At 35.4% G+C, this 17,770-nt stretch overlaps 1 protein-coding gene across 5 annotated transcripts in view; it reads right to left on the reverse strand.

Annotated features, from left to right (window-relative positions):
* The window catches only part of Map3k19 (mitogen-activated protein kinase kinase kinase 19), a 48,420-nt gene that overhangs the window by 24,975 nt on the left and 5,675 nt on the right, over nucleotides 1-17,770 (reverse strand). For 4 of the 5 annotated variants that reach the window (XM_026389186.2, XM_026389210.2, XM_026389203.2 and 1 more), the window contains exons 1-3: nucleotides 12,203-12,224; nucleotides 10,546-10,661; nucleotides 203-299 (exon numbers count right to left, since the gene is read on the reverse strand). In XM_026389186.2, coding sequence (XP_026244971.2) covers nucleotides 203-299; nucleotides 10,546-10,661; nucleotides 12,203-12,224 — 235 coding nt within the window. Of the gene's footprint in view, nucleotides 1-202; nucleotides 300-10,545; nucleotides 10,662-12,202; nucleotides 12,319-14,595; nucleotides 14,751-16,923; nucleotides 17,113-17,770 lie in introns of those variants that run through there. The other variant, XM_026389178.2, reaches the window with a different exon arrangement.

Here is a 17,770-nt window from a genome sequence, read left to right on the forward strand (position 1 = left end):
AGATTTGCCCATTTAGATAGGGGTAACTTGCCAATACTCACTAATTCAGGTATGTACCAAAGGACAGAATCATGAGTGGTTTTTATTTCACCTTGTGCTTTTCTATATTTTCAAAGTTACACTCAGTACTTCTGAAATTGGGGGAGAAACCCAAATAATCAATATTATCTTTGTAAACATATTAAGGACAGAAGTTGGATACCTTCTGTCCTGGGTGACCAGTCTTTTCCTTCACCCCTGAGATCTCCTTCTTCACTAACCAAAAAGGAATGACTGCAGTCTTCATCTTGGTCGAATTCCTGAAACATCATAGAATAAAAACAGTTATTCAATGTACTACTTTGTTGGCAGGATGAATGCTGAGGCTAAGTCTCACACTGTGGATTCTTTTTAAATTGAATGAGGAATTTAGGACTAAAATAATGGGGAAGTATCTACCCCTGGAGCACCAGGCTCAGATAGTCGCAGATGTTATTAATTGCATAATCAAAAACGAAGATCAAAGTGGAAATCACATGGACACATAGAGATTTAATATTTTATACTTTCTCATTTCAGCATTCAGGCTACTAAGCTGCCACAAATTCCATCTGGATGGGTAACTGGAAAGAATCCTTCAGCCACAGTCACAGTGAACAGCCCCAAAGGAACATGATCTTTTGTATAATGCCTCCTTGAGGCATTGTTTACGAATAGGCGAATGGCAAGGATGTAAATCCCTGCCCCTTGTGGAAGCTACAGATATGACCCTAGACTGAAGGAAGGAGCAAAGCTGATTAGAGTTTTCACTCTGATGGCTTTGGGATCTAATCATGGTGCACAACTTCTCAAACTTCCTTTGTAACCTTTAGAAAATGATCATTATATTGAAAAACAGTTGAAAACAAACTTGATTTATAAAAAGTGCTTAAAGCTCTCTCTAAAGTGGAAATGTTTTCTTAGTTGTTGTTTGGTTCCTTCATTACAGTTGTTCTTGTTGATTTTTTGTTTTTAAATGTCTAGAACCAGGTTGGGTATGTAGCTCAGTGGTGAATCACGTGCTTAGTATGTGAGAAGCCCTGGGTTCAATCCCCACAAGTCCCTGTGAACCCTGCCCCCCACTACCCTACCACCCCCAATTTCTAGAACTACAACAGGTGCAAATAGTAGTTAAAACATCCCATCACAACCTGAATGTTCTAACTGGCTTTCGTTTCTATGATCTGGGTGAATCACCTATTTCAGGGATCTCTGGATGAAAAGTCTTTGCCCTAAATTCAGGTGCCTGTCATCTGACAGTTCAGACAGTAGTGTTTCCCAAAAGCTTTTGATATTTTATTCTTTGATTCCCAAGACAGCTTAGAAAATTTTTCTTGCTTTATTCATTATAATTATCACAGAAAATAATAAAAGTAAGAATCCTCCATTTATACTGCCATTGAAAATAGTTTAAAGTATTCAATCATGATAACTTAGTTGTCTCACTTACTTTTGTGCTGCAGTTCCTACTTTTACAAAACATTGTCTATCTCCTGGCACATTTGAGCTGTCCTGTCTCAGCTCATACTGGCTGTCTGTAGCAGATGGGTTCATTTTGCTCTCAGGCTGTTGTCAATTTCATTGCTTCTCTGCATTTCAAAAATTCTACCAAATCTGGCAAATTCCTCTCCTTCCCATTCAATTGCAAAAGAGGAGGACTTTACTCTTTCATAATGTATGTACGTACCAAAAAAAATCTTTTTAAAAAGCAAGAGAAAAAAATCGCCTAAAACCTGACAACTAAAAAGCAAACTCTGTTAACATAGAAAACATCTTTTCTTTATATTTTTCCTAAGTATTTAATAATCTAGTTGCATCATATAATTTTTTTTTTTTTGGTACCAGATTTGAATTCGGGCACTTAACCACTGAGCCACATGCCCAGTTCTATTTTGTATTTTATTTAAAGTCAGGGTCTTACTGACTTGCTTAGTGTCTCCCTGTTGCTGAGGCTGGCTTTGAACACAAGATCCTCTTGCCTTTGCCTCTTGAGCTACTGGGATTATAGGCATGCACCACCACACTCGGCATCATATAATTTTTTTGCATAATATATATATATTTTTTTTTTCACTTAAGTCGAGCATAAGTTCTTCCTGTCTCTCGCCACATGATCCCCCGCACTGCCTCTGCCAGCAAGAAGGACATCTTTAGATGTGGACCTGGACCTTGGATCAGGACTGTGAGCCTAAATACACCTCCTCTTCTCCTTATAACTTATAAACGATTAGCATAAATTTATAAGCAATTTATTAAGCAAACATCATTTTAATGGAATTAAATATTTTTCTTCAATTAATATCTATCAGAAGGTCATAGAAGTGTCCCTGTGTAATAAGTCTCTTAAGTCTTAGACTATAAGAGCCTCTGCTTGTTAGGACATTTTTCATTCTTCATTATTACACACAGTGCTGTGGACATCTTAGCAATGCAAATCACAATTTTGCATTATTTTTTTTAGAGTAGATTCCTGGATAAGAAACTATTAATCCAAAGAGCATGAAAAATCTTAACCTTTATTTACACACACTACTTTAAAAGTAGAGCTTACACCTACTATAATCCACCAGCAGTGTGTGTGTTCCACTACATTTCTTCCTTTATCAATTATAATCACTTTTCATTTTATTAATGTACTATATAAGATTGGCTATCTTATTATTATTTGAATGTAAACACACTAATGAATAGGAAAGTTAGAGATAGTTTTAGATGCTTAATAATAATTTTTTTTAGTATTTATGGTTTTCATTCAGATCCTTAGTCTAGAATACTCGATGAGACCACAAAATATATTACTACCATTTCATATAGTTGAAGTGACTCAGTGAGATTTTTATGCTAAACTTTGGGGAAATAGCAACCTCATTTGAAAGTGTTAAATATACTACTGGTTCTCATGCTAAGTTTATAGGTTGGCTAATGAACTCTGGTCAATCTCAACTGCTCAGTTCATTTAGCAGGTGGTCCTTTAGGAAGAGTTGGAAGACAGCAGAGTGTAAGCATATCTATTTATCTACAAAATACATAGCAATGTCTAGCATATACATATATAGTGCCAGACATTGTTTTATGTAACTTACATATATTAACTAATTTTATTCTCACAACAAACTCTAAAGGTAGGAACTATTATTTTCATTTTACACGAGACCCAGAGAAGCTGAATAACTTACCCAAAGTCACATAGCTACCTGTTATAGAGCCAAGATTTACATCAAGACTCTGAAGTCTGGTTCCAGAGCTTGTAATCATTCTACTGTCTTGCTACAATGAATAGTTTGAAATAAAAATTTCAACAAGAACAGAAAGAAGAGAATCAATAATGAACAAAATGAAGTTGTGTTATGCAAAAAAAAATGAAAGATGTGTAATACCCATAAGGGTCCAATAAAAGTTTCTGCACTGGAATAAACCAAAAAAACCATCATAAACAAAAAAGATATTAGGAATAAAGTCTACCTGAAAAATGATCATGGAAAAAAAAGGTTAATATCAAAGCAGCTCACTCTAATTTCTTATAGAATGCTAATTATGAACAGTTTCAAGATATGCTTGGGGGTCATAAGGAAGAGAATTGAAATAATGACATCTAGTAGTGAGTGAAAGAGAGAAAACATTAGCAACTTCCAAACACAGATGGATTTCATAACCCACTGACAGCAAACCAGGAGGCTCAAGATGGAAGAGAAATAGAGCATAGCATTCTAACTGCAAATACTGGATCACCAAGTAGAAGAGAAAAACAGCCTCAGAATCATAGGCAATGAATTTGGAAAGAGTCTCTTCAGATGAAGAAAGACTGGGAGAGTCTGTACAGAGCTTCTCACAAGCAGTCCTACCAGCAAGGCAGCTACTTGAATTTGTACATTATAAAAACCTATTTCAGACAAACAAGAAGAGATGCAAGCCTCCATTCAAAGAAAAGAAATGAAGATGACCTTGAGTTTTGCTGTTTAAACCTAGAGAAAGCACTAGGGGGAAAAAGGCAAGTCCAAAGTGAAAAAGTCTATTTCACTTTCAAAAATGAGTTCGGAGTTTATTTCAACACCACAGTTAAAAAAATATACATATATAGTGAAAGTTCAATAAAACCTTTGAAAGTGCATGAAAAATGTGCTAATATGAAGGGATTTTTAGTCCTTTTAAAAATTGTTGAACTATACCATAACAAATGAAAAGTAAACATGTCTATTAGTTTCTTTTGGGGGAGGGTACCAGGGATTGAACTCAGGGGTATTTGACAACTGAGCCACATCTCCAGCCCTATTTTGTATTTTATTTAGAGGCAGGATCTCACTAAGTTGCTTAGCACCTCGATTTTGCTGAGGCTGGCTTTGAATTCAGGATCCTCCTGCCTCAGCCTCCTGAGCCCCTGGGATTACAGGCATGAGCCATTGCACTTGGCTGTGTCTATTAATTTCTAACGCATGACATTCACTTTAGAGATTGGTCTTTAGGTGTTTTATTTCTTTTATTATTTAGTATTAGTAACAAAAACCAATGCAAGCCAAGTGTGGTGGTGCACATCTGTAATCTCAGCTGCTCTGGAGACTGAGGCAGGAGGAACACAAGTTCAAAGCCAGCTTCAGCAATTTAGCAATGCCCTAAACAACTCAGCGAGACCCTGTCTCTAAAAAAAAATATTTTAAAAAGGGGTGGAGTTGTGGATTGGTGGTTAAGCACCCCTGGGTTCAATCCCTGGCACTAAAACAACAACAACAACAACCAACCAACCAACCAACCAACCAAACAAACAAACAAATAAACAAAACATCAATGCAGCCCCACAGCAGGGCTTCTCAGCCAGCGCTATTAACATTTAGGGCTAGATAATTCCTCCTTATGGGGCCATCCTGTGCCTTACAAGATGCTAAGCAGTGAACTTGGCCTCTACCCACTAGATGCATTCTGTTCTTCCCTATTTCTGACACCAAAAATGTCTGTAAACATTACCAGACATCCCCTGTGAGCAAAATCACACCCCTCCCCATGAGAGTCAGGATATTAAAGTCACTTTGGTAAGATGTTGATTAACCTATTTAGAAAGATGATAAATGTGACAAGTTAAAATATTTAAATTGTGTTAAAAACTTAAAGTTCCTGTTCTAATTAATCTTACCTCATGTCTCAGAAAAGTCTTAATTTAAACATTTTTGTCTTTTTAATTTTGTTTAAATTTTTCAAAAATTTTAAAAAATCCAGTAGCGGTAAATGACTTAAACAAATCAACAAACAAAGCCTTTCCTATCCTTTCTAGACTTTTAGTTATTTCTTTTTTATTTTCTTTCATATCTCTAGCTGATTATTATGGTATCTGTGGAATACAAAAGTAAGACATCACAGGTGATGTAAATTATAGTTGATTTAGCATTCTTGTGCCCCACCCCCATCCTCTCAATAAATCTACTCTTTTTTTTTTGTTAAATCAATAGTTAAAGTAGAATTATTAGGAATTAGGAATATGTAGGTGTTGTATTATATACTAGTACAACTGTAGTATAATTGTTTTCTCCCTGGACACAATCAAAAGCCCTTGTTTTTCAAATAAACTGGTCCTTAGAGCAGTTTTAGGTTCACAGAAAATTTGAGAAGGCACAGAGATTTCTTATAACCCCCTGCCCTACACATATACAGCTTCCTCCATGAATAGCATCTCCACCATGGTGGTAGGTCTGCCAGCACATCAGTACCACCCAGGCTCCACAGTTTACATTAAAATTTACTCTGGACACTGTGCATTATATGGGTTTGGACAAATGTGTAATGACTTGTGTCCACCATGATAATATCGTATAGAGCAGTTGCACAGCCCTCAAAATCCTCTGTACTCTGTCTGCTCTGCCTACTCACCCCTGCTTTCCCCTAAACTCCTGTTTTTAATTTCTAATTGACTTATTTTATTTGTTTTTGCATATCTTTATTTGATGCCTAACTCTTCCCAGCCTCTAATGTTCTCTCCACTTGGTCAAATACATGAAATAATATATCCATTCTATTTCCCTTTTCCATTAATCTGCCCCTCTCCAACCTCTGCCAATATTCGAGCTCTTTATTCTCTAGATCTGCTATATGGTTGAAGTCCTTGTAGATTTTGTTGTATTCTCTATCAATGATTTCCTCTTCTCTCTCATTTTAGATCCTAGATCCACTGAGTAATAAATCCTATTTTTCCTTTCTTAATTTAATTTATTTAATAGAGCATTTTTAGCTTTCTTTTTGTCAAAAGAAAGCTCTTCCTTTATTTTTTTAAAAGAATTTAACTTTCTTTCCTTCCTTCCTTCCTTCCTTCCTTCCTTCCTTCCTTCCTTCCTTCTTTCTTTCTTTGGTGCTGAGGATCAAACTCAGTGCTTCACCCATGCTAGGCAAGAGCTCTACCACAGAACTACAACCCCAGCCCAAGATGCTTTCTTAAAAGATGTATAAGAAGTAAAATGTCAGGCTGGGGATGTGGCTCAAGCGGTAGTGCGCTTGCCTGGCATGCGTGCGGCCGGGGTTCGATCCTCAGCACCACATACAAACAAAGATGTTGTGTCTGCAGAGAACTAAAAAAAAAATATTTAAAAAAAAAGAAGTAAAATGTTTGGGAATTTGTGTGTCTGAAAAAAAATGCCTTATTCATCTCTAATATTTAATTGCTAGTTTGGGTATAAAATCCTATTTTGAAAATCCTATTCTTTTGTCAGAAATCTGAAGGCATTATTTATAAGCATAACATTATGTTCAGAATAGTGCACATATCGTGAGGGTATAGATTCATGAATTTTTATAAACTGAAAATACTCATGTAACCAGAACCCCAATTAAGTAAAAGAACACTATCAACATCACCAAAGCACTTATTTTCTAAACAAAGCACTTTTTTTTAAACCAAAGCACTTTTTTACACAATCTCATCCTGAATTTACCACCATTAATTTATTATGCCTCCTTTGTGTTTTATATAGATGAAATCATCTAGTATTTACTCTTTTATGTCTGATTTTTTTTGTTAAGCTATGTATTTTCGAGGTTCCTTTATATTGTTGCATGTCATGCAAAAGAATTCATTTTCACTTGTGTATAGTTTTCCACTGTGTGAATACACCATAATTTATTTATCCTTTCTATTGTTTATAGTATTTGGGTAGTTTCCATTTGGGGGCTATTATGATTAGTGCCACTCTATCATTATAGTAGTTATCTTTTGTGAATGTGTATATATTTCTACTGGATATGCACATACAAGTGGAATTGCTGGTTCATAGAGTATGCATATGTTCATTTTTAATAGACACCAACAAACAGCTTGTTCCAAAATGATTCCAACAATTCATTCTCTCGGCAGCAGTGCATAAGAATTCCAGTTGCTGTACATACTTGCCAACACTTGGTATTTTACAACTTTAAAATTTTTAACCATTGTGGTAGATGTGTAATATTACCACAATATGGTTAAACATTACATTTATCCAGTGACTAAAAGCTGATGTGTTTTATTGGCCTTTAGATGTCTTCTTTTGCTATGTGTCTGATCAAGAATTTTGCCTCCTTTCTATTGGTCTATTTGGTACTGTCAGTATTTTTTATTTCAACCATTCTAATAAGTGTGTAGTAGCGTCTGCTGTGGCCTTAGTTTGTGTCCATCTCATGATTAATGAACACTTCTTCTTGTATTTATTTATTTATTATTAGTATAAATTGTCTAAATCTTTTGCTCATTTTCTAATTGGATAGATTGATTTCTTACTGTTGGATTTAGAGAATTCTTTATATATTCTGGATATGTGACTCACAAATATTTTCTTTCAGTCAGTAAGAAGACTTGACATGCATTTCTAAATCCTTTAATCTTTTAACAAACAGAAATTTAAAATTTTGATAAAAAACAATTTATTCTCTTATGGATCATAAATTTGGTCTTATACCTAAGAATTCTTCTTAGATTTACGACCACTTTGAGTTAATTTCTATAAAGTAAGAGTTTTATATTGAGGTACATATTTTTGCATATTGATGTTCAATTATTCCAGCATCATTCAAAAACTGTCTTCTCTCCATTGAATTACTTTTATACATTTATGTAAAAACAAACAAAAAAACTGTTGAGCTTCTTTCTTCAAATTAGCTACTATCAATATATGATGCATACTTTGCATTTTAACATCTTTGAAATCACACATCTTACAACTGTCATAGTCAGGGCTGGGGGTGTAGCTCAGTGGTAAAGTCCTTATCTAGCATGTGCAAGGCCCTAGCCCCACCTTCAGTACTGAAAACAAAACAAAACAAAATGCCACAATCATCATAGTCACATGGTCACCATTTTGTCATTTTTTGTGGTATATTTGATGATATTTTATTTTATAATAGGTGGTTTCTTAGATTAAATGCAACATGGTGGAATACATTGCCAAACCAAAGTTATCATATAAGATGTCAAAAAGTGAACAGAGACGTGGTAAAGGATTTGGCAGTAGGCAGTAGGTAATTAACTAGGTTAAAACCTAGTCATCTGCAGATGAGACATCAATGAGAAACAAGATGATGTACCACATGGCAGAGCTCAGGAATAAGCAGCACCAAGTATTACAAAAGTTGGGAGTTAGTAAAAGGTTGCAAAAAGATGGTTTGGTTGAAAGTCTGTGTAAGGAACAGGGAAGTCTCCAACATTCTACTTCACTGTATGTAACCATACCACTGCTCCACCTCTACCCTCAAAGAAGGAAGGAAGACTTAGTTGGGAATTATTTGAACTGGAAGGGTCTGGACTTAGGGACAAGATGCATGATGAAGAGTGGGAACAAGGCTTCAAAGTAGAAGAGAATCTTTAAGTTTGAATATTGGCAGAAACACTGTATTCATCCTCCTTTCTGACCCAGCTCCTATACAGCCTGCAGCCAATTTATATTCCTGAGTCGAAAGTTTGTAAAATCCTTTTCTGAAGATATTTAATGACCCCAGAGAATAGATCTACAGATACTGACATATATTAGTCCCCCCTCCCCGAATCATTTCACTATCAAATCAATCCCAACGAAGCCCACCAATAGGTAAACCGCACCGTGGGTAGAGAGTTTCTAGTCAGGTTTTAGTGTCTCCTTAAATATGAATCAATATCAAAGATCTCCAGATGTTTGAAGAAAACCTTCAATGTGAAAGATACAATTAACACAACAAAAAGAAAAAAAATGAATGCAGTTGAAATAGAGAACACAAATAAATGAAAGGAAAAAATAAGTTTGTTTATTTTGAGACAGGGTCTTGCTCTATTACCCAGGCTCATCTTGAACTCCTGAGCTTATGTGATTCTCCCACCTCAGCCTCCCAAGTGCTGGGACTACAGGTGTGTACTACCATGCCTGGCTGGGAAAAATAAAGAAAAAAAAAAGAAAATTTCCAAGAACCAAAGAAAATGAATTTTCAAATTTAAAGGGTTCATCTAGTTCCCAGGATAATGATTTTAAAAAGTCCCCCTAAAGTATTATGAAGTTTTAAAGTACTGGGGTTGTAAGAAGATCCTAAAAGCTGAAAAGGAGGGAGGGAGGGAGGGAGGGAGTAGAAGAAGAGAAAGACAGACATACAGTCACAGAGAGAAAATGAATATACAAAGAATTGGAAACTAGAATGGTGTCAGATTTCTTTCTTTTCTTCTTCTTCTTTTTTTTCTTTTTCTTTTTTTTTTTTCTTTTTTGGTGCAGAGCTGGGGATCAAACCCAGGGCTTCATGCATGCTAAGCATGCAACTCAGTCTACTACTGAGTTGTACTTCCAGCCCCTCAGATTCCTTAAAAATATAATTGCAAGCTACAAAAATATGGTACAATGAAATACTTCTATGCTGAAAATAATAAAATATTGTTGAAAAAAATTGAAGAATATACAATAAATGGAATTATGTGGCATTTAGTGTGGATTCAGCTGCAACAATCTTTTATGGTATTAAACACACACACACACACACACAGAGTTTTGGATAGACTGAACATTTGTGTCCCACCAAGATTCATATTTTGAAATTCTAACTGCCGGAGTGGTGGTATTAGGAAGTGGGGCTTTGGGAGGTAATTAGATCATGAGAATTCAGTCCTCAAGATGGATTTATGCACTTATAAAAGAGATACCAGAGGGCACGCTAGCTGTCTCTCTGCCATGTGAGGATACCATAAGAAGTTGGCAGGCTGCAAGCTGAAAGACAGCCCTCGCCAGAACCCAACCAGGCTGGAACCCTGATCTTAAACTTTCAGGCTCCAAAACTGTGGAAAATAAATTTCTATCATTTGTAAGCCTCCCAGTTTATGCCACTTTGTTAAGCTAAGACAGACAGATACACAATACCCAAGTTATACATGAGATTCAGAATTGACTAATTACCACTCTAACAGTAGACTCAGAAGAGTGTCTTACTAATTGTGCTTTACATTTTTAATGAATTATATTAAGATACAATTATATGATTATTACAAAATATCCAAGTGTCACAAATGAAGTGGTAGATGGTGCAGTTGACTGTTTTTTTAATTTTGTTTCTTTAAAAGGAGTATCTTACCTCACTGCTGCTGATGCTTTGCAAGATTATGTTTTGATTTTTGGTAATTGTCATCATATCAGTTGGAGAAGAATTTGTATCATGACAAATGTCAAGCAATGATTCAGCATGTTTTTCTGTCAAAATGAAACATAATATTGTGTTTTGATAAGATTCATCTCCAACAATTTCACAGGAAGAACTAGTTCTAGCCTTTAAAATCAGCTTCATTTTGTCAAATTTTCCTGAAGTAATGGGCCGGGATCTCAATGAAGTTTAGCAGTAATTTTCACAGGAAAAGATATGGAACAACAGGAATTCGTAGAATAAGTGGATTACAAAAAAATTTTAAAGGCTTTAGTGATAATTGCTATCATTCAAGGATAAAGAAATAAACAAGGACCTTGAGTTTTTGAGTAAGTGAAATACTTGAGTTAAAGTTCAATCAATCAACACCTGCATACCTATTGACCCTTAAATTCTATGAATTAAAGTTACCAAGAGTCAGATTTTTGTTCAACATAATGCAAACCAATTCACATATAATGTCTACATCCTCATTGCAACCCCTCTGTGGGGTGTTAGGATATGAAGACAAGCTTTTCAACCATTCAAATCATCAGCACTTGGTTCAGGATTGTGAAGTCCTCTTTTCTAGTGGTCTAGGAACAGAGGAAGAACATCTGTTCTTCACCTTTCACAAGGATGATCCCTTGCATGGACTTCCACTGGTGGGTGGTTGGAAAAAAAAAAGTTCTTCATCTATTCCAGTCACCCTGGGACACTTCCATATGTGGATTAGAGTAGTGAAGACTTCATGCTGGTTCTGATGATACTGTTTTTTCCTTCTCTGAATCTCCACACTGCCCTGGAGCATTCATGGAGAATAAGGATGATCTCAACACAACATGGCTAACAATTAAACTGAGAATACAGGGACTCACAGAGCATCCTGTAATTTTAAAAACAGGTTACACAACTTTCTTCTTTGGTGAGTGGAAAAGGAGATATTATGAGGTTAAATAGTTATCCACTGTTCTCCCTTCAAACATTCGGGGTTCACTGGTTTGTTTTAGGCAAAGTGGCAAAGTGTAACCCTAACACTGAGCAGGAAATCATATTTGCTCTACAGTTGCCAAGAACAAAGGCACTCAGCTACTCCAAGTGCACTTCCCCATGAAGCCACATTGAATTGATAGAGTTCTGAGCACCAAAGACTCCCAGTTACCAAGGGACATTGCTCTCTTATGTATCCCACTTCTTCTATCCTGACATCTTCAAAAAAAAAAAAAAAAACCCTAGGCACTCTATCAATGAAATGAACCTTTTCCAGTAACTCTTCCAGTTAATCTTGACCTTGAAACAAAATTGAATATGTGACCTGCCCTCAGACCCTCCACTTCTTCACCATATTTTGCTTATTTATTCTTTGTAATATATCTTCTGCCTCCAGGCTGCCACTGAGACTTCTCACTTTCTCCCCATGTCTGCCTAGGAATCTCTTTCCCAATTTGACATTGTTTCTTAGCACTTCTCAGAGCATCAAATTCTGGGCCTTGTAGTAACTGCTCAATTGAGTCATTATATAAATGTATCCATCAAAAAGATGTAGAAAAATAAAGACTGCTAACAGGCATTTTTAGTTGGAGAATAATGCATGTGGAAAGGAAATATTTACCTGGTTTTGGCATAGAATTCATTAGAATGTCCAATAACTGCTGTTTCTTCAAACTTTCTATTTGTGATACATAATGTACTGCTGATTTTCCACTAGAATCACAGAGTTTAGGATCTCTAGGAAGAACAAAATCAATATCAAAGATTATTTAGTAAAATCTGTTGAAAAAGAAAACAAATATGGCAGGGAAAAACATTGAGATCAAATAAATAAAAAGCAATCCTACAGAACTAGAGATGTCACACAGTAGTAGTACTGTGGTAGAGCACTTGCCTGTAAATGTGAAGCCCTGGGTTCAATCCCCAGCACCACCACCAAAAAAAAAAAAAAAAAAAAAAAAGTAATATTACAAAGTGAGGATAATAATAATGATTTTGAAATGCATGTATGTGACAGAGAGTGATGATTTTTCAAGATTTAAAATAGGAGGAATATTCTCTATATCTTACTCCCACACTCATTGTAAAGATAATTCTAAGATTTGTAGAACATTTCCAACTTTGGGCAAAAATTCTTATAATTTAATGGTGCATAAATCAAGAAAACATAAAACTGTTATTTTATCATCCTAAATAGCTGCATTCATATTTTTTCCTTTCCAATGCTTTAGTTAATTGCTAGTTTTTTTCCTAATGCTAACAGCTTGCTCTTCCATCATTCACAATGGTGGAATTGCATAAAATCTCTCTTTAAAAATAAACTAGGACACACACACGTTAAACTAGGGCCAAGGTATAGCTCAGTGGTAGAGTGTTTCCTCAGTTCAATTCCCAGCATGACAAAACAAAATGAAATAAAACAAAACAAAACTATTATGGTTTTTTCACAGGCTTATGGTTGAGTGGAACCATCTTGTTATAATATTTAAAGTGTCCCTTTGCACATGACCATTTCATTTCTCCTTCCTTAGTCCCATACCTGTTAGGCTAAACTGGCTGATATTAGGGCCTTTTACAACAGTATAAACATCTTCTTATCCTCTCCATGCTGTACTGAATCCTAGCTTTTGATATCAGCTTCCAGAGAACCAAAGGGAACTCATTAACAAAATATAGGGTGAGAAACAACTCTCTTTATTCTTTGCATTCTAGGACAAGGAGCAAGTTGAGTATGGTTTCCAACCTAAAACCTTTCAATTTAAGTCTCTTTGTCATGATGGACAGGGTAATGAGTCATGAGCTCCAACACAGTATTCTCTTGTGGCCTTTTCTCTGGCAAAAGTCGTAATTCAAAAGAAATAGCATAGGACCAAGAATTGGAGGCTGCCACTGCTTTGATATGCAGCTCTAAGCAAGTCACTCTGTTTGGAATCTCAGTTTGCTCATCTGTCAGAGTAGTGTTTCTCCACCAACTGGTCTTTAATCTTCTGTATTCTAAGTCCCAATCCAGACCTGTTGAACACTATCTTGGGTAAGGTGTTCAGTAATCTGCATTTTTAACAATCACTCCAATTTCTTAACACTAATGTCTAAGGTAGTCTCAAAATTCCATTTTCATTCCATTGTGCTGATACTTTTATTATTATTCATATCCTTGATCATACTTTTCTTCTTGAAGCTCCTTATTTTTTTTTTCCAAAACAAAATTCATATGAAATACTGAGAAAGAGTTGGGCCATCTGTTCTTATTCAATGACAAGATGTCTAGGTATTAGCCATAGAAACTGCAATTCTAACATGAGAGACTATTTATTAACCCTTCTCCCTTTTAAAGTTAATTGCCAACCTCCCAACTTCTAGAAGAGAATTTGGTAAATAGTTATTTTCAGATAACTGGAAATCACTATAATAAATTGCTTTTGATAGATCAACAATGCTTTTCAAAATTGTTAATGACATCTTGGAGGTAGAGAGCTGCATGATCAAGAATTATTTGACATTCCCAGTAACTACCAAAATAGTAAGTACTTAAACAAATGAAGAGCTGGCTGGGCACCGTGGTGCACACTTGTTATCCCATCTACTCAGAAGGCTGAGACAGAAGGATTGGAGGCCAGCCTCAGCAATTATTGGGGCCCTGTCTCAAAATGAAATATAAAAAGGGCTAGAGATGTAGCTCAGTGATAATGTGACCCTGGGTTCAATCCCCAAAATTCTCTCAAAACAAACAAGCAAACAAAACAAAACAAAACACAGCAACAACTAAAACCCCAAAGAGCTTGGTATCTTAAGAATAATAGGCAGTTATGTAATATCTGTAATATAAGTTATATAATATCTATAATAATGTAATATCTGTACATTCCTTTTCAATTGTCAGTTTTTTTGACAATGCATCTGCATTTAATGTATATAAGAGAAAACCATCTGTATGTCTATGTTTACATGTGAATTCTGTAAATAACAACGAGATAGATGCTCTTCAACTAGTGCTGACTGACCACTAATACTCACGCGCCATGTTTAAGGAGCTCCGACAGAACTTCCTCAGGTCTATAGACTGTTAATATGTCAAGACTCTCAAACAGGTCCACATCTCTCACAGCCAGCATCAGAGGAGTCAAGCCATGTTGGTTTGGGAAATTTATATCCAGAAATTCTTCAGATGCCTTTAAAAACATGAGGCTTTATTTCTATTGTGTTTTACTGTATGCCTGTTTATACTAATCTTTGTATTTTCATTACTTGGTTAACTTCTCACTTTATTTTATTTATTTTTTATTTTTGGTGCTGAAGAGTGAACCCAAGGCCTCTCTTGTGTAAGCACATACATTGCAACTGAATTACACCCCCAGCCTTATTCTTTCTCAAAATCTATCCTGAGGACTGGTGTTGTAGTTCAGTGGTGGGGCAGTTGCAGGCACTGGGTTCAATTCTCAGCACCACATGTAAATAATTAAAATAAAGGTCCATCAACAGCTAAAAAAAATCTATCCTGAGAGGAAGCTGAAGAGGTGGAAGAGCACAAACCTGACACACAGACCTGGGTTTCAGCCTTCCTTCTGTTCACTGGTTATTCAACCTCCCTGACAGATTATATCACAGACACCTTGTTAAATGGTTGATAAAATCAACCTTTGATAAAATAAGAGATGCCAGTTAAATGACAAATAATTTTCATTTGGGAAACACTTATACTAAAAATGTATGTACTGTTTATTCAGTTTAACTGGGTGTCCTGTATCTTTATTTGCAGAATCTATCAATCCTATACTTGCTGACCTTCAGAACCCTCTGCTATACAGTTGGAATCATAATAACTTATTTGCAGTGTTGTTTGATGATTAGAGACAAAATATAAAAAGCACTTAGCAAAGTGTCTGACATATAGTAGGTATTCAATAAACACTTATTGAAACAATTAATAATTTACAATAATAAGGCAGTTTCCTTAACTGGATTTATATAGTCAAACACAATGGGTTTAGTGTTGTTGGTTGCTCTAAAGAAAGTAAAATTTTATTGACACAATTCAGAACTGAATTGGCTACTGAAAGGCCAAAATATCCAAACTGCTCACTTTATAGATCAAAGTAACTCACTAATTTCCATCTCTATTTCACTTTATACCATCAGTATAGTCAGTGTTTCTATCTCAGCTTCTCTAGGGACAAAATAGAGATAATGATATTACTTCAGCAGGGTGCTGTGGGAATTAATTAGTTAATATTTTTTTCTGTCTCTGAGAAGAAATTGCCTCTTATATCAATGTTTATTATTAGTTAGAACCAACATGAAAGTTTTAAGCTGAGAATAATCTTGCAGAAGCACATTAATTTAGCATCTGTCAATTAAGCTCTAGATCCAGTTATAGGCACTAGTCTCTTAAAGCTTGGTTGCTAATCTTTAGGGGTGAAAAATGTGATTATGAAAACAGACATTGGATTATAGTTACAACTGCTGAGAATAACATTAAAATAAAATGTATTGTGTTTAAGAAAAATTTCCAAGCCTCCTTCCATGGTGCATGGCAATTTTAGACCATCACAGACTATCATTTAGTACAACAAAACAATTTAAAGTATCCTTTGGTTTTGTTCTAGCTATCCTTGAACTGTACGTGACTGGAATATCTTTCACTCTTTCTTTATCTGTTTGTGTCTTTACCATAAGGGATTAGAAGAAGCTGTTTCCTAGCAGCAATTGATTTTCTTTCAGTTGGAAGGTCACGTGGGCCTGACAAGTATCTTTGAAGGTAAATGCCAAGAGCAGACAATTGCCAGTTTCAATAATTAATGTCCTTTAGTTATGCATATGATTTCATAAAGTTCTCTGGGAAAAATAATCTATAGGTAGAAAATCTAAATGAGATTAATACTCTCAAAAAACAGCATTTAAAAAAATATGTCCTCTGAAGTCCTTTAGTCACAACTAAATATTATGCAAGGCATAGGCTGGCTGATTCCCTTTTCAGGATAAAGATAATAACTGCAACTGGTCCAAAGGGATCTAAACAGCAACTGTACAAATGGCAATGATGTCAAGGGAACTCCTCTGAGCAAGTTGACAGTAGTCCTCTGGAGGCTTCCTGGGAGCATATCATTTCCCAGTGGGCTGCATGACTTCTTCTAGCATTCTGCTGGAGGACTGTGTTCTTTTATTATCTTGTTTTCCACCTCAGCATCCTATTTGATCCTGTTTCTTTCTCATATTCCCTTCATGAACTTTCTGAAATTCCATTTGAAAATACCTTGTTTTTCTTTAAAAGGAGTCATATATGGTCTGTGCTCTTATCACTTGTATACCCACCTAAAGGCTGAAATAAACATCAGTTTAACTAACCAGTAACTGTTGAAGTTTTTCAAGATCACCTTGCCACGAACTTTGTAGAAGTTTCATTTGGGGATCCTGGATTCCACTGATTGCCAAGAGTTGCCTTTGGATATCACAGTTGCCTACATGAACTGCAGTTTGGTTGCTATAATTGCAAAGGGTAATATCTGCTCCCTTTTCCAGAAGAAATCCAATAACCTGTAGCACAAGAAAATTTTTTATTTTCTATTTTTGTGTACCAACTGTATCTTCAGATATGGATAGTAAACTGATCTGAATTGGGTATGGCTCTGATTCACGAAATAAGAAAGGGAAATTAGAAGGAAATAAAAATGGAGGAGTGCAGGTTGGGGTGTGTGGCTTATTGGTAGAGTGCTTGCTTAGTATGTGTATGGCCTGGGGTTCAATTCCCAGCACTACAAGGGGGAAAAAAGGATTAATTTAGATGCAGATGATTACTACTTGCCTTTTTTAGTTTGGGAAATAAAAATTTCTGTCATATAGATTTTTTTGGGTACTATTTAAAAATATTTTTAGCTGTGATGCACCTTTATTTTATTTATTTATTTTATGCAGCATTGAGAATTGAACCCAGTGCCTGACACATGCTAGGCAAGTAAGTGATCTACCATTGAGCCATAAAATTACAACCCCAATACTAATTTTTTTGTTACACTAGAAATCTGTAAGTATAATATGCTAAAGTCACATACCACATTGAAGTTTTATAATAGTCTATAATTTAGAATATAAAATTCAAATGTTCATATATATATATATATATGCTTTAATGTTGCAAATATTATTTCAAGTGTTTCTAGGAGAAGTCAATCTGCATTCCAAAAAGTTAATTGAT

This window comes from Urocitellus parryii, chromosome 1 (genome assembly GCF_045843805.1).
Source record: "Urocitellus parryii isolate mUroPar1 chromosome 1, mUroPar1.hap1, whole genome shotgun sequence".
NCBI lineage: Eukaryota > Metazoa > Chordata > Mammalia > Rodentia > Sciuridae > Urocitellus > Urocitellus parryii.